Source organism: Thermobia domestica, chromosome 2 (assembly GCF_964235325.1).
Source record: "Thermobia domestica chromosome 2, izTheDome1.hap1.1, whole genome shotgun sequence".
In the NCBI taxonomy this organism is placed as follows: domain Eukaryota; kingdom Metazoa; phylum Arthropoda; class Insecta; order Zygentoma; family Lepismatidae; genus Thermobia; species Thermobia domestica.
In genome coordinates this window covers 79834284-79861622 of record NC_137455.1, presented here as the reverse complement: position 1 = coordinate 79861622, position 27339 = coordinate 79834284, and the positions used below count along the sequence as shown (strand labels likewise).

Below are 27339 nucleotides of genomic sequence, written 5' to 3'. Positions count from 1 at the left end.
CTCATCCTGTAAAAAAAAAAAAAAAAAAAAAAAAAAAAAAGCACTTGTTCAGAAACATTCACAAAAGTCTCGGACAAGGACTTGGCACGACCTCAACAAAAGAAAATGGACATGGGATTTGGAACATGGAATATAAGAGGTCTTTATAGGGCAGTCGCGTTAAAATCCTTAACGAGTGAGTTAGAGAAATACAGGATGAACCTAGTAGGAGTTCAGGAAGGAAATGGATCTATGGATTCCGGAAATTTTACATTCTTTTACGGGGAAGGAAATAAAAATCACTAATTAGGAAAAGGGTTTTTCGTTCATAAACGAATATTACAAACAATTAAGCGGGTTGAATTTGTTACCGACAGACTTTCTTTTATTACTTTTAAGGGTCGGGGGTGTGATATTATTATTTTAAATGTACATGCCCCAACAGAATATAAGGATGACGATATAAAAGACAGTTTTTACGAAGAAGTAGAACGGATATTTGACCAATTCCCGCGATACCATATGAAAATTCTATTATGGGATTTCAATGTGAAGGTAGGACGAGAGGATATTTCAAACCGATTATAGGAAACGAAAGTCTGCATAAGGAAAGTAATGGCAACAGTGTTAGACTCGTGAACTTTGGAACATCCAAAAACCTTATCGTGAAGAGTACAAAATTCCCACATCGCGACGTTCATAAATACACTTGGACATCACCAGACGGAAAAACAAACGATCAAATTGATCACGTTTTAGTAGATAGAAGAAGGCAGTCTAGCATAATTGATGTCCGGTCGTTTAGAGGGGCTGATTGTGACACTGGTCATTATCTGCTAGCAACTATAATAAGAGAGAGACTATCGTTGAATAAAGGAAATATTCAATGTCGAAAACGGAGAGATTTAATTTAAAGAAAATAGAAGAGAGCCAGGTAAGAGAAGAATACAATATTGAAGTTTCGAATAGAGTTTTGGTTTTAGAAGATTCGGATTGCAGTAGTGTTGAGGATACTTAGATTAAAATTAGAGATAGCATTAAAATTTCAGCAAAAGAAAAATTGGGACACTCGGAAATACGTAGGAACAAACCATGGTTCGACCAGAAATGCATTAAACTAACAGAGAAGAGAAAATAAGCAAAATAACGTTGCCTACAAAATCCGAATGAAATAACAACACTAAATTTCGTAGACTTCAGGCGGGAAACTTCCAAAACTTTTAGAACAAAGAAACGCGATTTTTTGAAAGCTAAGATTAAGGAACTTGAAGGTAATAGTAAAAATAAAAACATTCGGGACATATATAAGGGGATCAACGAATTTAAGAAAGGCTATCAACCTCGTGCTTATACGTATATTAAAGAAAGCTGACGGAACAGTTCTGACGGATACAGATAGCATCTTAAATAGATTGAAATATTTCTTTGACGATTTGCTGAACACGCAGCCAAAAACTAATGTGCGTGGAGAAAAGGAGATACACACCGCAGAACCGTATTCCAGAACCCAACCGAATAGAAGTAGAAACCGTTATAAAGAAATTAAAGAAACACAAATCTCCGGGTGTAGACGAAATTCCGGCTGAGTTAATTTTAGCTGGAGGCGAAAAATTGTGGAACAAGATACACAAACTCATCCTCCTTATCTGAAACAAGGAAGAATTGCCACAAGAGTGGAAAGAATCAATCATTTTTCCAATTCACAAAAAAGGCGACAAAACTGACGGTAATAATTATCGAAGCATTTCTCTTCTGTCAGCATCCTATAAAATCCCTTCAAATATTCTATTGGCAAGATTGACCCCATACACAGATGAAATTATTGGAGATTATCAGTGCGGATTTAGACGAAATCGATCAACTATCGACCAAATATTTACCATTCGCCAAATACTCGAAAAGAAGTGGGAATACAATACCCCAGTACATCAACTATTTGATTTTAGAAAGGCCTACGACTCGGTTAGGAGAGAAACATTATACAACGCTCTTACAGAACTTGGAATACCGAGATAGCTAATTAATCCCAAAGTAAAGTCTGGGTAGAAATTTTTTTGTCCACGAGCTTTCACGTCGAAAATGGCCAGAAACAAGGAGATACGTTGTCGCCATTATTATTCAACTTCGTTCTGGAATACGCTATAAGGAAAATCGAAGATAGCAACTAGGCCTAGAGTTGAACGGTATTCATCAGGTTACGGCATATGCTGATGATGTAAATTTAATAAGGGATGATAGAAGAACAATACCAAGAAATGCAAAGATCTTATTAAACGCTTGCACGGACATGGGTTTAGAAGTAAATCATTGAAAATTAAATACATGGAAGTGGGTCGGGACCGCAATATGGCAAATTATGAATGCGTTAAAATATCAAATATTACTTTTGATAAAGTGGATACTTTCAAATATCTAGGATCAATATTAACAGACGAAAATCATATTCAAGAAGAAATTAAATGTCGACTAAAAGCAGAGAATTCGTGTTACTATTCGGTTCAAAATCTCTTGTCATCGCGAATTGTCGAGGAATTTGAAGCTTAAAATATATAAAACGATAAATCATGCCTGTTGTTCTGTATGGTTGCGAAACATGGTCGCTTACTCTGAGGGAGGAACGTAGACTAAAAGTATTTGAGAACAAGATTCTGAGACGAATATTCGGACCCAAGAGGAACGGGAATGGGGAATGGCGGAAACTTCATAACAAGGAACTACATAATTTATATGGTTTACCAAACATTGTTAGGGTCATCAAGTCTAGGAGGCTTAGGTGATCAGTCATGTAGCTAGTATGGAAGAAAGTAGAAACGCTTTCAAAGTCTTGACTGGAAGATCAATCTGAAAACGACCATTAGGAAGACCTAGGCGCAGATGGGAGGACAGTATTAAGATGCATCTCGCAGAAATAGGAATACAAAGTAGAAACTGGATCCAGTTGGCTAAAGATATAAATCAGTGGAGAGCTTTTGTGAACGCGGCATTGAACCTCCGTGTTTCGTAGGCCATAGAATTAGTTAGTTAGTTATATGCAAAACTTCATTAAAATTTGCCGTACCCAAAAGGAGAAGTATAAGTGTTTGTTCGTGTGTTGTGCATAGCCCCCCTCCCTCGAAACAAAAATCTAAATACGCCGCTGGATCCAGCCTTAGGAATTCAGTCTTGTATAGTGCTATCTCTAATCCGTATACATAAACTGTCCTTCTACTAAGTTACTTAAGTTCCAGTTTACCATATTTTTTGGAACCATAATGGAAAAGAACTGGGCAGCCTTTGTCTGACCTAGTAATGGCCCTCGTAGCTATGTTAGATAAATTCCTTAGAACTTGCCTTTGAGCAGAGCATTGACACGATGATATGAAATGTTTTACACTTTGCGGATGGATGCAGATTTTCCAGTTAAATAATGTAGGTCGTGAAAAAGGACATTTAACTTCGCTACTTTTTGGTTCAAGAAGAATGTTTTCACTTTTACATGATTAGCTATGAACAGAAATAAAGTGGTGGAACTAAATATAGACTCTTGTATCTCAAGATTGAAAAGCCTGTCATCGGAGTATAGAAGAGGATAAATAAAAGAAAAAGATTGCTAGAGACAAAAAGTCCCATCGTGTATCACTATAAGCTATTAGTTGTGGTGGATGAACTTGTATTCAGATCTGAGTCTAATATTATCAAGAGAGGAGAAAACAGAAAGAGTGGGACACTGTCTGCAGAATATCTGTCAGAATAACAGTTGTGATATGAAACAATGAAATAGATTTTCATATCCGCGTTCCGATAGCTCTTCAAAAATATGGCATTATAGAGAGATAGATAGACAACTATCTCACGACGGACAAACCAAACACCAAATCGGTCCTTTAGTTTTTAAAAGTAAAAAGGCATATTTTGCACTTTTTTGTCACGCAGTATACCTCTGAAACGTAAATATTCGGAATTAATACAGTCGATTTACCAATATCATGATTTATATCTAACAGGTTTCATTTCGAAAAAGAAAAAGAAAAGAAAGCTATCAACAGATAGACTTAATATTCGGAATCAACATCGTCAGTTTAACCAGTCATTTTCGATATCATGATCTGTCCATCTTCTGCGTGTATGCAATATCCTATATTCGAGAATGAAAACAACTGTCGACAAACGGACTAAGCACTAAAAATCAGCAACCTCAATTTTAATGCCATGGCCTATTCGCTTTTCGTTTTTATGTAACAGCCTCGAGAACGAAAACACCGATCTACGAACTAATTTCAGATTCCGAATGAGTATCCTGGATTAACTCGGTCATTTTGTTTCAGTTGTATGTTCGCTTGTCTATCTGATGTAAGCGCTATCGAGAATAAACACTGTCGATAAATGGACATTACATTTGAAAGTAGCTTACTCGATTTACTCGACCAATTTTAATATAATGACTTTTTTTTCGTTCATCAATTCATCTGCATGTATATAGTGCACTGTATCCTACGGTTTTCATTGTTTTGACTTCTCTATCTTTCTGTAACGTCCTGTATCTGAAGAAGGAAAAGAGCTATCGGAAAACGAAGAATCAGCACTGATGATTAATCATGCCATTTTCAATGTCACAATCTGTTGCCCGTCTTTTTTTTTTTTTTTTTTTTTTTTTGTAGGGATTTTGTATCTCGAAAAAAAAAAACTATTAAGGAAAGGCTTAGCATTCGAGTATAGATAGAAAATAACCGAATTAACCAATATTTAAAACGCTGGAATTTTATTAAGTTGAGAGGCAACTTAATATATTTATACATGTGGCAATATATTATTTCAAGAATTGCAGGATTCTAAATATTTATGTGAATTATTTCTTTAGAGGATCTCCTGATGTTTGTTGAATCATTTTTTCCTTCTTTTTTACTACTTCTTTGTCTCTGCTTTCCTTTCTTATCGGTGCTTCCACGTTCTCGATTTCTTGACTTTATGTGTTGTTTCTGAATGTTTCCCCGAAATGGTTTCGGATCATGCCTCTTTCTCTGTACTATCTTCTTCTATTTTGATAACCTATTTAGACTTTGACCTTTATTTGCCTCAGTTCTCCCATCGTAATATTAATTTACTACATTCAGTGTTGCTGATAACAAGACTGATAACGACCCGTTCAGTCCTGAAAGCTAAGTGTCTATATGTAGCTTTTTCGGTATGTTTTTATTCATAAATATAATTTCATCTAAGTACTTTTTATTTTGACTTACATTTTCTATGCTGGGATTTCTTTATCTTTTCATTTTCTTTCTCTTTCCGAATTTATAGCTTTTCTCTCTGCAACTTTTCTTCGCATTCTGTTCCATATACACGTGTCACCAATACATTCTCCCTTCAAACCAATATACAGACTGATTATAAATGATTTATTGCGTTTGAAAATACTGTAATAAAAAAAAAAAAATATGTCGTATAATAATGAATGATATATGAAAATATACAGATACTGTTCAAGTTTCAGTCATACTGTTACATATGTTCGATATGACTTTAATGCAATCCTTTGAAACCAGATGAATCATTTATAATCACACTATACTTATATATCGTATGAAGAACCCTTTCTTAAATCTTACAGAAATACTGACTTTAAAATTACCAAAAGAGTACTTAAGATAACTGAGTAAAGAATACATTTTCTAAAAATTGATAATAATATTGAGTTGATAACATTAGTTATTTTGCAAAATATTTGATAAACTAGTATCTTGGAAATTTATGTGTTAAATATATGCATCCATATTGCACATCCGAGAATACTGAATAGAGCTCACCAATATGCAAAGATTTGAGTTGATTTTGAGTTTAACGTCCCTTTCAGCAGCGAGACTAGAATATGCAAAGAACAATGGCCTGTGGGAGATCCGGGTTCGATTCCCGGTGGTAGCTCATGTGGTTCAGATTCCACGTTAATCAGTAGGTCCACGTCTCATATAATCTCGCTGCTGAAAGGGGCGCTAAACTCAAACTCACTCAATTCAGCTCAATAATGGCCTGTCCAGTGATTCATGGAATGTTACTACTGTGATTTTAGATTTGTGCAAGGATCACAGATGATTTTCTTTGGCGTTTCTTTCAGAAAGTTAGAGCCCTATCAAAAATGTCATATTGCAGCAGATGCACTGCTTATTAATAAAGCAATATGCTGCTACTTTCAGGGATAATTTTTATCGCTAGAAACGTGCCACAATCCTCTCCCTCTACCAGTTGGCACTTTATATGGAAAAAGACGTGTTTTTCTTAGCTGACTTATAAATGCTCCTACAATGCATACCCAGTAACACGTCAACAAAATCGGAGTGTGCATAATAATTGAAATTAATGCGTCTCTTCTACATTACTATATATATTCATTTGCAATATATCGTACTTTCAGGTGCCTTAGAACTGAAATGGTTCGTTGTTCATCGGATGTCGAATACTTGGCCAAACTTCACTGCATACGGTTAGGTTTCCAGTACCTGTTTAAAGAGGACGCTACATGGGTGTGGTTTGCTGACGCAGGTCGACAGATTTTAACAGATATGATGCTATATGCTGACAAGGTGAGAGTTATGTGTGTGTGTTTGGAAAATATTAATGAAGTTAGAGAATCTAATTGCAATTAAGGCTTTTTTATACTTGGGTTTATTCCAAATATGAATACAGGACTGTAGACTTCCGTACTACAATTCATTAATTTTTGTTTATGCCTCTAATTTCCAGTTTCATTTGGTGTCTCTTCAGAGAGTAAATGACACCCTATATGTGAAGACTCAGTGTATCTTGTGACCCTATGTGTGAAGGCTTGGTGTATCCTGTGATATGCAGAGATCAATTCGCTAATTACCGTACTGATAAACTTTCATTGTCAATATGACATGATCCTATCTCTAAGTTAAGTGTTCTTAGGTGGATAGAGAATTTGAAGATGATATGTATTGTAAGTGGCCTGCTCTAGAGTGGACGACCAAGAGTGTCACAAGAGACTTAATAATATGCAAATTGAATTTCAACTTAACCCTAAAAGACGGTCTTGGCTCACCAGAATTAAAAGTAACAAAGACAACTGTTAATAAGACCCAGCATAAGCGGCTACATCTTCATGTTTATAAAATTAAAATCATCCAAGTAATCAAGCTGAATTACCTTTTGCGTGTTTAATTTGCCTGTTTCATGTTGAACAAAATCAGTGAAGACAGTGAACACGTACAAACAGTTTTGTTTTCCGATTAAGCTATTTTTCACGCGTCAAACAATCCCTTCTAACAACAGTCATTTTTCCCTCACCCAAAAAGTTACATGTACAATCAGAAAAATAAGGGAAGAAAAGCCAGATAATACTTTACTAGAGAAAAGGAATTGCAGTCATCTATATGTTACCCAAATTGGTCTATAAGTTCAGAATATTCGAACTCGATTTCTCGATTCCACCACAAGGGTTTTCTCCCAGTCCCTGTCTAGGTTGTTACTGTACTTCAGAGGCGTATCATTGACGCTGGTGGTGTTTACATGTTGCAGCGTGTATGAATAGAGGTAAAATATCGCTTTGACATTCTGATGCCGACACATGTCGATATTCACTAACGACAACCAGAAATTGGTGAGGCACCATTTGAAGTTAAGATTGGTTGTAATGTTAATGGGACTTTACGGGCATCCTATATATGTATAAAATTGCCTTGATTGCAAATTAAAACCTGATCAAGCAAATAACTTTTAATGAATAATACTGTTACAGTTTCAGCATTGTATTATTGCCGTAATCAGACATGTTTTAATTAAGCCAAAAAACTTCCAAAACTAGAATGAACGGCATTCATATAATATTGGGTGTCCCAAGTGGTTTGCGTTAAGTACTTTATTCTCATATAACACTTTCAAATTAAAAACGACCAAATTTAAATAGATGTCTTCATAGTATGACAGAGAAATTTAAAGTATCAACTTAATATCCAAGCTATACAAACTGGGAAAAATGTTTTTGCTTGATAGTTCATATTCAAGAATGATTAAAGTAATTTTCCCTGTAATATGGCATGCTCATTTTTAGCATGATTTTGTGCTGAAGTAAGATGAAAATCAATTTTAATGTTTGGCAAACATCCTATAAAATTCCTGTAGTGAAATTCAGTAAATATTAAGGCGTAAATATTCAAAATACTAGAAATATATTTAGAACAAAAATCACATGTTATTCTTTTAAAGCAGAAAAAAAAAAACTTTTAAAAAATTGTTTTACTCATACTAGTAATTCATTCCATTCCGCAACCAAGAGTTACGCGTATTTATAGATATGTTGACTTAGTCTTTTCTTCCATATAATTCACACTTTAGAATTTTTAATTTGAAATTCCTAAATGTATACAGTGGTTTTCAAATATTTCTTTTGCTTAGTATTTTATGGCTAGTACTTCGTTTCATGGATAAGCAACTACCTATTATGATGATAATTCATTAAAACCCATAGTTGCATCGTGTTGTCTTGTGATCAAATAAGTATGTTTTTACCTTTTCTTAAATAAAAAAAGCAATCGTATAATGGTAAATAAATAGCCTACTTACCGGTGCTGCACCTGCCGAATTTATTTTCCTTTTGCGTTACATGAATTCGTCGATACCAACTCCAAGTTACGTGAATTTTTCGACTCACGAAGAAGGTCGTAGATTGTTGAAATAATTTAAAAGATAAAATCTACAGCGCAGTATTGGTGAGTTCTTTATTCAATCACACTCCTTATTACGTGTGATGGTAGATTTAGCATAACTACCTCCTGAAAGCTGTGAATACCGGTTTTTGTCATATCTATTATTGTAAAATTCTCAGCTAATCAACATCTTATACTTGCGTTTCCAATAAATCTTTATTCTTAATCTGTGCCCAATGCACTCTTTAATTATCACAAATCCTCTTTACATTTCCACTACTAGAACACATATTCTATACTTTAATATCTTCTTTTAATTCATATCAAAACTCAACTCGAAACATCCATCATAATTCTATATCATAATCCCTAACTACGCACAAGACATTCTCATATTTGTGAGCACTTTTAACTCAATCGTATTTCCAACAATTCTCCCCCGTGTACAAAATTGAAACTTCATCAGAAACTAACCTAACATTAAAACAATATTCAAATAACATTCTGAATCCACATCCTATATCTAAACTCGCATTACTTTAAATTACTGGATATTTTCTTTCTTCTGCTCTATCCATCAAACAAAAATTCAATTTGTGCTTGCATTTTCTTTTGCTGTTCCATCATTTGACTAATAACTAATTCTAGGTTCGGTTGCATCCTATCCTTCTCAACATTTCCTGAATCCATTGACATGAAACGCTTCCCATCCTCACTTTGTTGTTTTACACACCTATTATGCCACCATTTTCTTATCGAATTTCTTCTTTTAGGGTTAATATCAAATTGATTTGTTCCAGAGAATATAGTATTCATGGTCCGCACCTCCATAGGATTACTCGAATTCCGATCTGACGTACTGCTTTCCCCTCCTTCAGCCTGTTGATAGTTCGATTTATGTCCTTTAACCTCTTCCGAAGATATTGCCTCTGAACACAGTTGATCTAAAAACAAAATATTTAAAATGTTGGGTTCTGAATTAATACTGGAGAACCGATCCTCTTTAACAAAATTATATGAAATTGAATCCAATCTCATCATATTTGCAAAATTTACAATTTCTTCCTGTTCTGTCGGTATTTGTACGTTATTAGAAACAAATACATTTTGCCCAGGTGAATCTTGCCTAACCTTGTTTGCACAAAATGTATTAAATCAAGCTAAGGCGAAATGATTCAACCTGCCACATTTAAAACATTTTTGTCCCCATGCTGGACGTGCACCTCTTCTATGTTTTAGCTTTAAAAATTTACAACTAGAGATAGACTTTGACGAAGAACGGTCAGATGAAGAATTGCACGAAGGTTGATCAGAACTTTTCCGAGAACTCTTACTCGAACATGAATTCAACTAACCTCGTTGCCTGAATGTGACTTAAACAAACGTAACTGTTCAGTAGCTTCCATTGTTAAGGCCATGTCAATAGCAGCTTGAAAAGTTAAATCCTTGGTATTTAAAAGTTTGCGCCTTAGAGCCTCATCCGCAATCCCAAAAATAAATTGATCACGTAAATTGTCTTCTAAACAGCATGAATAATCGCCAAAGGTAACCTGCTTTTTTAATTCTAAGACAAAGTTCGTGATATTCTGATACTGCTTTTGCTTTAGAGAATGAAAAATATTTTTTTTTTCATTCTCTTTTCTTCATCTCTTACGAATAAGTCTTATGAAGATGTAGTGGCAGCGTTGAAAAACTATTATGTAGCCATGGTTAATGTGATATCCGAAAGATATATTTTTCGGATATCACATTAACCTTGGCTGCATAATAGTTTTTCAACGCTGCCACTACCTCTCCATAAGACTTATTCGTAGGAGATGAAGGCCAACAAATAGAACATAACTGCTCATTCGCATCAGTTCCCATAATAGTAATTAAGATGGAACTTTTCTATCCTCTGGAATCTGCGTGGCAATACACAAATGTTCAAACCTTTCCAAATAACTTTGAATTTTATCTGTTTTACAATTAAAAGGAGGCAAATTAGGTAACATTGCCATCCTAAGAGCGAAACTTTCTTATGCTTTAAACCCTACCAACGACTGCGCCAGATTGTAAAATTCTCAGCTAATCAAAATCTTATACTTGCGTTTCCAATAAATCTTTACTCTTAATCTGTACCCAATGCACTCTTTAACTACCACAAATCCTCTTTACATTTCCACTACTAGAACACATATTCTATACTTCAATATCTTCTTATAACTCATATCATAAACTCAACTTGAAACATTCATCATAATTCTATATCTTATTTTAACATGCTACTTCCCTAACTACGTACAGGACATTCTCATATTTGTGAGCACTTTCAACCCAATCATATTTCAAACAATTATTTATCATTATATAAACTTACCCTTTCATCGTTTATATCATATATTTCTTTTTTAAGATTATAAAATGATGATTAAGAAAAACGTGCATGTAAGTGAGCAGAATAAATGTGTCACAGCCTTTGTAACTATAACAATACATTTATATATTTATTGTAAATTAAATATTTTGTGTTATCAAGTAGAGTTGACCAGAGGTTTGGACGATAAAAAGGACAGCATATGCTAATAAAATGATTCAATTGTATACTTTGACACCGAACATGACAAGAACAAGACATTATATTAAAATTAGATATCTATTTATAATACAAAATCATCTGAGTCTGTGAGTAATACTAATTCCTAATAGTTATCAATCGCCATTCCGCTGCTTTCGATACGTGCCTGCTCTTATTTGAAAATAGATAGTGATAATGCTGAATACCAACGTGCTTTGTTCTTTATTGTTAAAACAAGAGCCGTTTTAAGTGTAAATAAGATTGTATTTACTTATATAAAATCCAATGTTTATTCCATGTCAAACACAATATAATTTAGTAACTAAGCAAGATGAACGTTATATAAACTACAGACAGTTGTTACCTTTTATCTTTAGGACAGTGCAATATTTAACAAGCTTTAACGTTAAATTATATTAAGCAACTACCATTAACAAATCATAACTGTATTTAGATTTGAGCATTAATATTTGTGTAACCGCAAATTAGTTGGCAAACTAAAATAATAATAATAATTTATAATTACTAACTGCTGCTGCTACCTCACATGTTGGCATTCAGTCGCAATAAGGGAGATTTTTTAACCTTTGCGGAAAATCAGTACCTTTCACAAAAGCAGATACTGGACTCGAATGAGGTGATCTCCAGATGGAATGAGATGTATTAAAATAATAATAATTGGAAGCAGAATGGAAGCCATATCCATGAACACTTTCGAACTGTTTTATTTGTTTTATAGCTCAACCTATTCGTGTTTAGAGTATTTAACAAAATAGGATATACGAATAACAGTAGCAGTTGGAAACGGGAACGTCATTTAAATATATGGGTATAAATTTCTTGAACCATCAAAACCACGCAGGTAATACTACTACTACTACTACTACTACTACTACTACTACTACTACTACTACTACTACTACTACTACTACTACTACTACTACTACTACTACTACTACTACTACTACTACTACTACTACTACTACTACTACTACTACTACTACTACTACTACTACTACTACTACTACTACTACTACTACTACTACTACTACTACTACTACTACTACTACTACTACTACTACTACTACTACTACTACTACTACTACTACTACTACTACTACTACTACTACTACTACTACTACTACTACTACTACTACTACTACTACTACTACTACTACTACTACTACTACTACTACTACTACTACTAATAATAATAATAATAATAATAATAATAACTGTAACTGTTGTCTCAGTCACGCAAAAAAATAAATAAATAAAATAAAAAAGTTATATCTAGACGCAACAATTATATCATTTACATTAGTTTCCTTTGAACAAGATGATCATAACCTTACCCTCATTATCTTAGATGACTAACCTCGAAACATAATTGATAGATTTGTTTTAAAAATTTGCTGCTACTGTGGTGTTTGCATCGGTAAACTCTTCTTGTCAAATGCGAATAAACTGGTATAAGATAACAAAGGATAAGTACATACAATTACCGTATTCTTCAGATGATTCGATGTTAGGCAATGCTCCAAATTTACGGGGTCGATCCACTGTCTTCTAATGCTGCATCGTAGTTTGTGCAGTCATCCAATCAGAATCCTTTCTATACATAATTTTCATCAGATATAAGCGTTCTGTTGTAATTGTAATGTAACTTAAATATTGGAAAATGTCGTTACTGTGATGTATTGTTTGTAACAGAAGTTTCATGTATACTTTGTTACAAGAAATAAAAGAATTTCGAGAGCTCCGTCGTGGTTAAGCGGTTAGCGTACACGCCTCTGGCGTGGGAGACCCGGGTTCGATTCCCAGCAGAAGATCATGTGTTTCGGATTCTACGTTAATCAGTAGGTCCATGTCTCAGATATAGCTTCGCTGCTGAAAGGGACGCTAAACTCAAAATCCAATCCAAAAGAATTTGAATATGAAGACAAAAAAATACAGGCGATAAATTTTGTGTCTTTCGCTACCAATCATTTTTAGATGTTGCAAACACCGAAAATGACATTAGAAACTTCATTGTAAAGTTAATCAAATAATGAGAATAAATACAGAAAATAGTAAGGAACTTGATGAAAAGTACAAAATATATAACACTAAACGAAAAACAAATGAAATAACATTATTTACTTAAGAACTGGAATGGATTAGGAGTCCGTTACAATATTAAATACAAAATATATACAAGGAAATATATTTAAATACGTTAAGTAATTGTAGAAGTACTAATTAAAAATAGTCATTGTCAAAAATCTTAGCACACTACTGATTTTTCAATATTTTCCAATTGAAAGGCATTGTATCTATACAAAACGCAAAACCTTGTTTATTGGTATTGTTTTGCAAAATAATAAACATTGTTCATACAAGGATGTGACAATGCATGATCCTGATTACATTAAGACACATTTATTGAGGAAAATTATTTTGCAGTAAACAAATAAATAATGAACAGACAACTAACGTCACGTTTTGTCTGGTGATGCATCGTTTGAATACATCTGGTGCTGTTTGTATGAACCCTTATTAGTAGTTGTCTATTTATTGCCAAGAACAGTTTCGTGTGTACTATTCAGTCATGTTGTATATGGGTAAAATTGGGTGCGAATGTATATCATGTGATCTTGGAGGTGTTATTGCAGTAACAAAATCATTCCGAGCTGGAAACATTACAAAAAAAGTATTTTGGGGCAAAAACTTAAAGACTGGACCGATAAACAATGGAAAAGGATACTCTGTACCGACGAACCTAAATTTCAACTTTTCGGTTCTCAACGTCAGATGTTTGTGGTCGCCTTTCCGAAAAGTGTTTTGATCCCTACGGTAAAGCACGAAAAAAGGTAATGTCTTTGTGTGGGGTTGTTTTACGGGCAATCAAGTTGGTGATTTTAATCAAATCAACATAATAATTGACAAAAATGTATACCACAACATTTAAGTGAGGTATGCAATTCCATTAAGAAGGCGAATTTTGGGCTGTAACTTTGTACTTCAACAGGATAACAATCCCAAAATTCTCCCAAATTATGCAGCAATTATCTGGAAGAAAAAGGCTCATATCATCACAAAAATAGAAAGCCGCCACAGTCCCACAGTTTGTCACCCGCTGAGCTCTTGTGCAATGAACTTAACATGACAGTTGGTAAACACATGCCAACGGATACTGAATATCTCTGAAAGACTCTTCAAAGCTGGTGGAGTTGCAAAAGCTAGATAAATGTATCAAACATATTCTTGAGGTTTGTAAAGCTCTGGTCAAGGCTAAGGATCGGCACTTCGTATTTCAATCTTCATCAGTACATTTGTTGCAATTGAAACAGAACTGTATTTTCGTTTCATTATGTAAATAATAATGTTTATTTTGCAAAACTGGTGTTTGTATGGATACAGTGTATTTTGTCTAGAAAATTCTGAAAAATCAGTAGTGTTCAAACTTTTGACAGTGACTATATATACAATTCCGAGTTTTAATAATCATGTTGGTTTTATTAATATATTTTTAGGACCCAAAAGATTTCTTGATAGCCTATGAAGACATGCTAGAATTCCTTCACGACACAGGGCATTGGTCTGATATGGAACAAGAGCTAAGTTCCAAAGGCGTTAAGGCGATGACGTTTTTCGATGTGGTTTTAGATTATATTTTAATGGACGCCTTTGAAGATCTAGAAGCTCCGCCCTCCTCAGTTACCGCAGTTGTTCAGAATCGCTGGCTTTCTAACGGATTCAAAGAAACAGTAAGTAGACCAGAAGTTGCTTATGTATTAGCTGCATTGGAGTTTTAAGTTTATGTTGTCTATAGAGTGAATTTACTTACTTACTTATTTATTTAAGGATATCTACAGTTTGATTATTTTATATAGACATATACCATATTACAATCCCATACAAAACAAACCATGAGTAATAAACAATAACAAAGCAATAATACTGATAATAAATCTGACGATTGGTTTGTAACATATGAAGTTACAATGGTATGCTTTTACCTGAAAAGTAATAATTAAGGAGAGGACGACTATAAAAAGCTGTGCAAGGTAGCTAGTCTGTAATATATGGATGATATTTTTGCAAGATTAATACGAAGTGTGGGAATATAAATAAGTTTTCGGAGAGTTCTATCAAAGAATATGGATATTGATTAGAAGTAGGTCATTAGTTCTTGAACTACTGAAATGAAAATGAAATGAAGTATTTCAGTTTTACGTCCCACGTGTGCTGTGAAAGCTAAAGGAGACGGTGATGATGAGAATTGAATGAAATGGTGGAATGAAGAAAGTGGAAAGAAACGGGAGAACTCCGAGAAAACCCACGAACACGATGTTTGTCCACCGAAAAGTTCACTTGGCGCGAGCTGGGATCGAACCAGGAACCCCACGCACCAGAGGTGAACGCTCTACCACTGAGCCATCATGGTCCTTGAATTACTTTATGTAATTATTTGATATCCTCTATTTTCCCTCTGTGTATTTATGCCAATAAGATCTCAGTACTTAGTGAGGGCATTAAGAAATTAGAAACATACTTTGGAAGAACAAACTTTTTTCTTGTTCTTTTGGATTACGACGTGTTAATTACGTTAAATATGCAAGAGCAGATTAAGGGCGGAGCCAATGGAGCCCAGGCTCCAGGGGCCCCAAGCTCAGGGGGCCCCAAATCACTATGTTTAATACTAAAATATAGTAATCAACTTATTATATTATAGGCTTCAGACCAATGTCTTTTTTTTTTTTTTTTTTTTTTTTTTTTTTCACTCGCTTTGCTCGCCGTATTGCTAGAGTTAAGTCTTCTTCCTCCAGAGTCTTCGCGATACTTATTTTGTGAGGGAGTGAGCTATTTTGGGCCTCTGTTACAAACCAAATTATTAGCTTGTGGTGACTATTCCTTTGAAACATCTCTGTTATTACTTAGAGCAAATCTAGGAGGTTTTCCAAATCTCCTTAACAATAAAACGTTCCTATTCAAATCAATTTGGGTTCTCTGAGCTACAGCATAGTTCTCGGTATTTTAGTAAGCCTATGAGACTGTGGAAGGCAGCAAAGAAAATTTATACGCTGGAATTACTCGTAACATAGGGCCTCCTTGAAATAGTTGGCTCCAGGGCCCCAAAAGCTTTAATCTGCCCCTGTAAATATGCATCGGTCCACATACGAAGACCATCTCCAGACTTTCAAGGTTGGAAGACTAGTGAAATAGAATTTCCTTTTTCTTCGTCCTTGGAAATGTTTCGCAAATATGAAAATATAGCATTGCAAATAAATGAAGAAACCCAGATACTAAAACGAACATATACATATTTTGGTTGCATGATTATTATTATTATTATTAAAACAGCTGAACAATAATAGATTGGACTTGTCGGTAGAAAAATCATGAAGATTATGTGGTGAAAAACTTATTAGTAAAGTTTGTCAGATTGACGGTTTCGTCAACTTATTAGTGATGTATTTGTTTTTATACAGAAGGCCTTAATCGGAATTTAGAGTAGGTTTTTTAAATAGGTTTCTTAAATTTATAAAGAATGATTCATACGTGAGTGAATCTTTTTATTTGTTTTAAAATCCTGAACAACTTTTACTCTTCAATGTGACTAGATGTTTGAAAAACAATGAAATTGCAGTTTCATATTTTCTCATATTCTTTTATTCTAGTTTTGATTTTTTCTTTTCATCACTCCAATGTATTTGTCATTACATTTACGTGTAGCTTCACAAATGCTGGTGCTCATCTCGAAGCCTATATAATAGCTTTATTTCATTTTATTTTATTTTATTTATTTATTTTATTTAAAGGAGAATGCAGAAATTATACTTGTACAAATTGTGGAAATTATATTTCGAAGGGAGAGGTGGTATATTCCTATTATCAAGATAATGAAATTTAATGGTCCTTTTTACTGTATAGATTACAAGTATTTTTTCTCTTGCACGATTCTTTTGAACTGTTGGATATAAACATATGAAATTTAATAGTTTTCTTTCTTTCTTCAGAGAATTTAAATAAATTTATTATATAGAAATTACTTTATAGATCAGTTTCGATATGATAACCAGTTGTTATATAGGCCTACTCGTATGTTTATGCAACGAGCAGTTAAAGGTATATATGTCAGTATATATATGTCTTACTATATATGTCTTTTTTTATATTTTTCTATGATTTATTTGTAATGTGTGTTTCTTTTGTTTTATTTCAGGCGTTAACAACGGCCGTGTGGTCAGTTCTTAAGGCAAAGAGAAGAATGTTAAAATTTCCAAATGGCTTTATGGCCCACTTTTATGCTATTTCTGAGCAGATAAGTCCAATGATGGCTTGGGGTTTCTTAGGACCAGATGAAAGTCTTCGAGAAACATGCCATTTTTTTAAGGTACAATATTTATTTTAAATATTGTTTTTATATAAGAAATTGTAAAGAAAGTGAAAGTAACGTCCAACTAATATACATTGCAGGTTAAACAATGTGCTGATCAATGTGACCAGTGACTAAATACTAGATTCATGTCATAGTAAGAGGAAACTGGAGTACTTAGATAAACTTGACAAACACTATCTTTTTCATTATGAAATCCACATAATCAGTAACTGACCCTGTTTTTCTGTACATCAAAGGTGAACACTTTATTTCTAAGCTACTCCTATATCAGTAGAGTATAGCTAGTAGTCATAATGTGTGTCACACTTTCTTTCTGCCATGAATTAAGTTCAGTCTTTTCCAGTATATCAAAACATGGTCGCTAGTGAAAAGCAAACTTTTCATAACAGATGGACCTAAATAATCAATCTTCAGGAGAAAAATAAAATAATGTTCATATAAATAATATGCTTTCAGATATATTGTGTGAATGAATTTCCGTTGCGTCTTTAGTTAACGATAAATGTGAGCTATTCAAAGAAAAATAATAATCTATTCCAATCCCTTCATTCCATCAGATAATCCTCATTGACATTTTCATATCTGTTACTAACAGCGAATACCGCTTTGCGGGGCCGTAAAGTAAATTATTTGTAATGTTTAAAGGAGTTTATTTGAGGACTAACAATGTCACATTTGAGCGGCCAAAGAAGCCCATTGAGCCTGCATGATTTTTCAGTTGCTGGATGTTTTCAAGAAAATTGTATTTATTTTTATCGGAAGATATATTTCCAAATTCTTGTTATAGTCCAGTTTATCTTCCAGAAATTTCTGATGATGTTCCTGGTGCATGCCACGCATGTTTTTGCCCAACTTCCATGTGTCGTCCCGTAAAACACGACGACGGTTAGTTCTGTTTGAGTTTGGTTCGCTTCTTATTGATCTTAATTTATGCCAAAAAGTTGGAGTAGACGACATCTAAATCTTCTTTCCTGGAGCCAATACACATAAGTTACTGTTTAACTGAAAAAAAAAATATTATTGTTGCATCAGCCATAGCGCGCGCGACTGCCATGAACGTGATAATCTATATTGAAGTGATATAATAAAGTCCTACCTGGCTAATGATTATCTTCAGCAAGAAATTATAAAAATCTGTTAAGTAGTTTGTGTTGAGTGTTAACAAACAGACGTTGTTTTAATTTTCATTTATATAAATATAGGATAATGTTCTATTAATGTTTATCTTCTTGAATTTGTTACTCATATAACAGAATTAGATTGAGTTTCTAGGTCCAATGTTCATAGCTTACACATCGTATGCCCGTATCGGAAACCTATTTTGTGCAAATTAGAGCTTAACGAGTTACGGCCCTTATCCTTTTTTCAACGTTCTACCACTAATGATAATCCAGGACAACACCATTAAAGCGAAAATAAACCCAGTGATACATTTTTACATATTAAATAGAATTCAACTGCCTATCTTACAAGATGTGTACCATAAAAAGAAATAAAATAAAAGTTACAGTTCGGACATAGTAAGATTTCTAGTTAATCGAAATCCTGAATTTTCTGATGGATAATGCGTACCCAGTAACTTAAATTGTCGAATTGCATGCGTTAACATATTTTGGGTATGCAAAGAATGTAAAAAAAATTAAAAAATGGTGTGATACAGAATCGGTTCTTTCCGCGATTTATCATGTAAAAGATCTGTTTGTTCACCATTGCAGGCTAATGGTGACAATATTAGATGATCGTGTAGATCGGTACCAACTGATATCGAACAAGCTTCTTTTCATTCATTCATTCATTCATTCATTTTATTTCATCTTTATGATCATACATATTGCACGAATTCGTGCGTATAAATAAGACTCGTCAGGGTATAAAAATACATAAACATACATAGTTCTAACATATACATACGAATTAATTAAAATACTACACTACGTCTACTATATAAAAGAAATACAAAAAATAGACTTTTTAAATACTACCAATAATCAAATTCATTTACCTACCTAGGAATTCATTCACAGAATAAAAGCAGTGCTGTATAATAGGTAGGTTTTCAATAATCGCTTAAATTCTCCTCTTTGTTCTGTCCTTCGAAGATATAGAGGCAGCTTATTATATAGTATGGTACTCATATACGTTGTATTTCTTTCGTATAATTTAGTACAGTGCTGTTTGCTGAGGATTTTATCCTTACATCTGGTATCGTATTTATGGGTTGCTGGTGCGTTAAATGCCTGAATGTTGGTTTTAACAAACAGTAACATACGAAATACGTATAGCGAGGGTAAAGGCAATATTTCAAGTTCCTTAAATATTGGCCTACACGAGTCGTTTATTTTGGCCCCAGCCATAGTTCTTAAAACCCTTTTTTGAATAACGAACAACATATTACTTTTTTGGGAGTTTACCCAGAAGATTATACCATATGAAAGTAGTATTTTCACCCTAGTGACACTTTAATAGGACCCTAGTATTTTCACCATACTTACAACATTAGTTTATTAAAAGATTACACTACTAGTATATTCGATTAATCCTAATAGGTATTTTTACTATGTGTATGGAACTCTTAGTTGTTTAACTTCCATTCTTGCATAAATGTTTTGCTTTCTGTTGTGTCAAACGTTTTTTCTAATACCACGCTTAATACTTGTTCATTTACTTGTCCATTGTTCATTTATTTGTTCATGAATTTATTTTCTAATTCGTTTCAGGATCAAGTACTTGGATTTCTACAAGATATATTTAGTTTTAGCAAGACACGATTTGGAGCTGTTGATGACCTTGCTTTAGATATCTTCACGCATTTGAAGACTCGTGTGGACGCCATTAGTCGTAAACTAGCGTTACAGGAGTAGATTAGTTTCTTATGTTTATAATATAGTTGAAAGTAGACAGACATATTCCAAAAGTAGATTCCCATCCTCTGTTGGGGACCTTGGTAGTTGTTATTTAATTAATGGCAAGGGGCAATCAAGTTCTACCACTTGCGTAGAATATATAATATAAATGAAGATTTCCCATTCTATGTACTTATACTTATGCATTGAGTATTTTAGTAATGTGACTGATCGGATTGTGTATGTGAGTTACTATTATGCTCTAATTTTGATTTTCGGACAAATGTAATTACCGATTTCTTAGTCTTCTCAGAGGGGTTTTATTTATTTGAGGGAGTAGGTTCTTGCTTTTAGATAAATAATATAATGGATTCGTAAAAAATGAAACAATTACAAAGTCAAAGAAATTGAAGAAAAATGCAATTATATTTTGCATTTTTTTTAAAGGAGCACAATAATCGGAATTACTTTCCTAAGATTTAAAAATTAGATTGGAGCTTAGACATTTGTTTTCGGTCGTCTATTCTTGAACAAACGAGATTTGTGTTGGATGACTGTATAATATTTAATATATATGTTTGTTGTGTGTCTGTGTATGTATGTATATATATAGATATATATGTGTGTGTGAATGGAACAGACTGAGTGATTATACAAGAGAGGTACAGAAAAGTAAACTTACGAAGTTACTATGAGAGGGAACAAGTTAATCAGAGGAGCGGAAAATGTGATATTAAGGAGACAGCTTTACAAGTATTAAATCCAAAGTCAAGTTATGGTTGTGTATGCCATGAATTCCACTAATAAAAGGACTATTACTTGTATAAAATTCAAAGACCAAATGACGGGTATAGATGGTTGTTAAGATTGTCGCGAAGTTACCAATAAATATTGAAATAAGTTGAATGTTTATTTGTTATAAAAAATAATAATAATTCCATTGTTATTGTACGAGATAGTGTCAAATGAGTTGTTGACTTTTATTTTGCATTAATAGTGTTTTTAAATGCTTGCATTTACCTTCACTGTACGCTTTTGCTATTTAATTTAGTATTTACAGTTTTATTAACAATTAAAGGCTGTCTTAACCTTGTCTTAAATATGCGAATATTTTGAACTTCTTTTTAGTGAAACGATAGATAGACATTTTTTGTAGCATTTTTAAAAAAAGGAAAAGTCATAATATCTATTTTCATTGTATATTTTATGTTTTGCATAATAGCATATTTCCGTTGTTATTGTAGTTTCGTATTAGCTAAAATATGTACGAAAGTAGCTTTATTAAATAACTGCTATGACTACGTGTTTTTTTCTTTCATGTAGCGTAAGACATATTTCCTAAATCAGTAGAAGTTTTTCAGTAATTGCCTTGCTTGCACAATTGTGTGGGGACATATCTTAAAGTAAATTACCGTATTAATACAGATTGCTCGTAAACAACACCAAAAAGCTTTGGAAAATGAATCCTCACAAGAAAACATTTTTTAAAATTTATAGACAACGTGTGTACACAAGTGCATTGCTTCGGAATTAAAGCCTGTCAAAGACTGATCGGAAAAATGAAATGAAGGATCATAACTCGAGAAAAAAATGTCGGGTGAAGTTCGGGTTAAAGAACATAGTACTTATTTCAAGCTTAAATTCCATTAATATGCCAGTAAATATGGTATGTTTGTAAGTTTTCAGTTCTTGATTTATCAAATTTTCATTTGTAGACGATTTCATGAATCTCTCTCTATGTTTCTAACTCTATCATCGTTCCTTTTCCACATCCTTTCATTTGTAGAAGATCTCATGAATCTATCTCTATGTTTCTAACACTATCACCTTTCCTTTTCCACATCCACTCGTTTGTAGAAGATCTCTTGAATCTCTCTGTATGCTTCTAACTCTATCGCCGTTCCTTTTCGACGTCCATTCGTTTGTAGAAGATCTCATGAATCTCTCTCTATGCTTCTAACTCTATTACTGTTCCTTTTCCACATCCATTCGTTTGTAGATGATCTCGTGAATCTGTCTCTATGTTTAGGACACCATTCTACACGACATTTCAGTTCTCTCTGGAACTATGGTCAAGCGTAAGTATGACGCAAGCCACAATCTATTTATGATTTTATTAGTATAACATTCCAAAAACTTGTAAATAGAAAAGTTAGCATCGTGTGTTCTGTGGTACACTCGTGTAATTCTATTCTACACTTCTAGGTTATTATGCAAACAAACCTATTTCCATATGTCCAACTAGTGTTAGTTGCTTAAATCTGTTTGCAAAATTATAGAATAAATATAATTTATCCTATATTGGTCTCAGAGCAGTAAACGTGTCAATTGAATCACCTTTTTATGTTTTAAAACTTCTATATACAATACTCACATTTGAGCAGTTATACCTTTGCTCCAAAAAATAAACAGTTTTATTCCTCTTGATGTTAATATGCACTCTTGTTGTTTGTTTTAACTGTTTTATAATAGTTGCATTAAGTGTAATTTTCTTTTCTTTTTATTTCAGAAAACGTCTTTACAAACTATGACTTTCGTATTAGTTATAAAGATCAATGTTGCCATTTCTATACTGATGTTTGTTGCCTATGTAAAAACCATTTTTATCTTTGTGGAAATAAAATTGTGCTTTTGTTTAGTTGTACTTAACTATTTATTACGTTGTCCGACTGATGAACCAAGTTCTCGCTATCCAAGTTCAATTCAAATTCTGTTATTCTGATGAAGAGAGATTCAAAAACATTTCTACCAAGGTTCTTTGAGCACGTCTACCAAGAGCACGTCTGCAAGACTTCAAATCTGTCTGCTTCATGACATGTTTCTTGTAGATGTCTGGACAGTCCTGACGTTGGAGGAGCTCTTCACATCTCACCTCCCCTATGTGTTTTAATCCTCGTCTTGATGTTCCTTTTGGTTATGTCTATGTAGTATTTGTCGTAAGTGTAATAGGCTGCGTAAATCTCTGCGAAGGACAACTGATCTTTATAGTAATTTTTGTAAGCAAAAAACAAATTTTCAAAACTGGTCTCGGACTTGACTGAACGTTTGATATCAAAATTATTGCCTATTTTCCTCATCCTTTCAAAAATTCTTGGCCAAAAAGGTAAGGAAACCCACTTGCGTTCTCTTTGAATGTTGTTTCTCTCTTTTAATGTTGTTTCTTGGTCTTGTGTGGTTTACAAACAAGCTTTTTATTATTATTATTATTATTTGTTCAGAGTGTAATTTAGTGGAATAGCGGCAACTTGGATCATGGGTGGGACAACATAAATAGTTAACTACAATTAAACAAAATATATTTTTATTTTTAAAATTATGCTTACACAGACAAATATAAAAGTGATTTTTACACGCAGCAAACATCAGTATAGATATGGCAACATTGATCTTTATAACCAGTACGAAAGTCATAATTTGGAAAGACATTTTCTGAAATGTAGGAAAAGGAAGTGTTAATTAGTGCAACTATTATGAAAAAGACACAAAATTAAAACAAGCAACAAAAGTTAACATCAAGAGGGATAAGACTATGTATTTTTAGGAACAAAGGTGCAAGTGTGCAATTGTGAAGATTGTACATAGGGTTTTGAATGGGCAAAAAGCACAGTGACTTTTGCACAAGCAACAAACATCAGAATTGACATGGCAACATTGATCTTCATAGTCAGTACAGAAATCAGAGTTTAAACAGAATACATAATTAAAACAAAAGAACATTAATGTCAAACTTCAAACCAATTGGGTAAGACAAGTTAATTAAAGGAACAAAGGTGCTCAGATGTGAATATTGTACATAGAAGTTTTCAAACATCTTTAAAGAATAACTCAATTAAAACTTTTAATGCTTTGAGTGCAAAATGGGTAAATCATATTTATTCTATACTTTTGCAAACTCTAAAACAGGCTTAAGCAATTAACGTGGTTGGACATAAGGAAATAGTTAGAGGTGACGACAATAGGTTTGTTTACATAAGAACCCAGAAGAGTCATATAGAATTACAGGTACCAGAAAATAGTCGGTCAATTTGTGCATTTAAAAGTTTCCAGAGTGATATAGTAATGTAATCAGAATAGATCCCTGTTTGCGTCATACCTCGCTTGATTGTGGTTCCTGGGGGAACAGAAATATTGCGTAGAATGATGTCTTAAGCAGGAGTGGCAGTTGGAGATGCAAGGTGAGATTTTGAGTTTTGCACTATGTACCCGAAAGCATGTTTAATAACTATAACCATTATTTTCTTTTATCCGAACTTCATAGGACATTTCGTTCCCTAGTTATAACTCGTCATTTTATCATTCCGAGCGATTTTTGGTGAGCTATAATTCTGAAATGACGCATTTGTGGATTTATGTTGGGCTAAAAAATTTAATGTTCTAATGTGAAATTCATTTCCCGAATTTTTTTTTCTGTGTTAGTTTCAAACTTCCTGTTTAAGAAAGATATTGTGAATAGTGAAACCTGGACAACAACGTAGAATTTTTATAATAATAATAATAATAATAATAATAATAATAATAATAATAATAATAATAATAATAGGAATAATAAAGAGAAATGGACCCAGTTCTATCTTCCACATGAACCGATTTTATTGTACTCTCGCAACTTCAAAAGAGGAAATGTTAGTGTCTAAATTCGGGACTACTATAGTTAGGTAATGTAGTAAGTCAATTCAGTGACAAGTTTTTGATTGATATTTATGGTTTTTGTCAGTAGCGAGGTTATTTGGGTACCTACAGTGTAAAGCAGGTTCTGAACAAATATAGTGCATTCGATACTCTTTCGCTGATAATCGAACCCGGAACTTCATACATCAATGGCACGAAGTTTTTAACAAAAGAAATTAAGTAGTAGCCCAGTTCTTTGACCAGCTACTTGTATCTTAATTTCAACTAGCTCAGAGGCCATTTTTTATGAACCTCGAATGTCAACATAGAATGTAATAATATCCACGAAAACGGAATAGTATTTTCTTCAAGTATTACCGTCAGTTTAAGTAACTATTTAATATGTCTAGTATATATAGCAACATATATGATAATATCAATGTACAGTACACCTTGGGAAAACAAATATTATTGTTATAGCATTTTATGTTTCAGGTATGTCCCATCACAACTGCGCTTTTCGTTCTATTACTGCACCATTTTGTGGAATAAAGGGAAAATAAACAAATATAAAAGTAGCACTGAATAGAAATTTTCTTCATTCTTAGTAGAACATCCAAATGTATAAAAATATTTTTGTATACAATCTACCTGAACAAATGTAACAATTTTACATTTCCTTTGCCTTTTGTTCGCTGTTTCGAAAATTGTGAAAATGAGTTTGTTTAAATTTTGAACCGTAACATTCTACATCCATAATCAGACTTCCCTGATTATCGTGGTCTTGAGGAAAAGTGACACTGAAACTTCTTTGCTTACATATCATTGAAATTTTTAATAACGTACTAACATTCACCAGTGAGGAATTAATTATTATTTTCTTAAGTAATTATACTAGTTTTGTCTTATCCATTTTTTACTCTTGCCATCTAGCGGCAATAAATATGTGAAAGTTCACCAGAAAAATCTACCAGCATGCGGAGGAAAGAACTTCTTCCTATCACTGTGCCCTAGTCTGTTTACAGGGCACAATTTCTTCAATACTCTGGTTTACAGTAGGTTTCATCAATTCCGCTCAACATAATTGTGCATACTTAGAATTCATACTCAACATATGTTGTTGAGCTCGATAGCATATTTTAAGACCACGTTTCGAGAGCTTCTGTCTAAAGGAGAATTTTTCTTCTCCCTAGTATCAAAATAATATTCTGCGTATACATATAAACCTGTTACATTTACTCTTCTTGCTTGAAGGGAAATATGGAAATTTTCATATTATTATTATATCGTGTCTTAATATTTGTGTAGTTAGAGCACCAGGGTTTGTAGTTTTGTGCCGAAAACGATTAATATTGCTCGAAGTGATAAATCAGCCATTAAGCATTTGAGCATTTCTGTTCACTATGCAGTTACATCATCTCAATTTCACTCGTAAGTCAATGATTGGCTCTGTAAGACAACTCGACGTATATTTTCAAGAAAAGTGCAATCAGCAAAAAATAAATTTTACAAATTAATGTTATGTAAGTAAACAGCAAAATTTTAATCTTTCAATAATATATATATGTATACACGGGAAGTCATAAGTTTTGCAATATTCTGATACAAACATACCTATATTTATTATAGCACAATAAAAGCAGATTAATATTCAAAGTATTGCCCCTCGTGTTGGACTGTCTGCAGCCATCTTCCTGCTAGTTCATCGATTCTACGTCGATACTACATCTTGTGCTTAGAGGCAAAGAAGTCAATCACTGGTTGATAAAACATTGTGATTTCAGGAAGTGGGCCATGGATCGAAACAGGTACTAATCCGGTGTTCCAGAGCATACGTTGGGTGTGACATCAGTTCGATGTAATCAAGATCCTGAATTTTTTGTTACGGTTTTTAAGTCAAGTGTGGTTTTGCGGTTGCTTTTTTCAGCAGATTGTGCTTTCGGTTCACTAATACGGCTATTTTTGACGTAGTGCAGCATTCATCCTCCCCAACTGTTCAGAATAAAAATTGGCATTGATGATACGCCCTTTACGATCTCGGAGTGAATTTCCCCCTCGTAGTTCCACCATGCACAGAGATTGGCCTTATGCTCAATATAGCCTTGCTTGACGACCGGACCTAGAAGTTGGCCCTTGCTCAACCACTGTTTTAGCACATTTGGATTTCGGAAACACACCCACTTTACATCGCATGTGACAATTCTTTCAGGAAATGGATCACGTCACATGGATTTTACAGAAAATATCGATACGCATCCACTCTCCTCTGGGGCTGAGCTGAGGACAACTCCTGTGGCACAATGTAGCAGTTCCTAATGGTTTTCCCGAGTTCGT

The 27339-nt window shown here is 33.5% G+C and overlaps 1 protein-coding gene across 1 annotated transcript in view; it reads left to right on the top strand.

Moving 5' to 3' along the window:
- Miga (mitoguardin) overlaps window positions 1-26505 on the top strand; it is a 49244-nt gene extending 22739 nt beyond the window's left edge. The window contains exons 4-7 of the mRNA XM_081742864.1: window positions 6362-6530; window positions 14685-14918; window positions 17378-17548; window positions 20272-26505. Coding sequence (XP_081598990.1) covers window positions 6362-6530; window positions 14685-14918; window positions 17378-17548; window positions 20272-20415 — 718 coding nt within the window. The 3' untranslated portion in view covers window positions 20416-26505. The remainder of the gene's footprint in view (window positions 1-6361; window positions 6531-14684; window positions 14919-17377; window positions 17549-20271) is intronic.
- The last annotated feature ends 834 nt before the right edge of the window (window positions 26506-27339 follow it).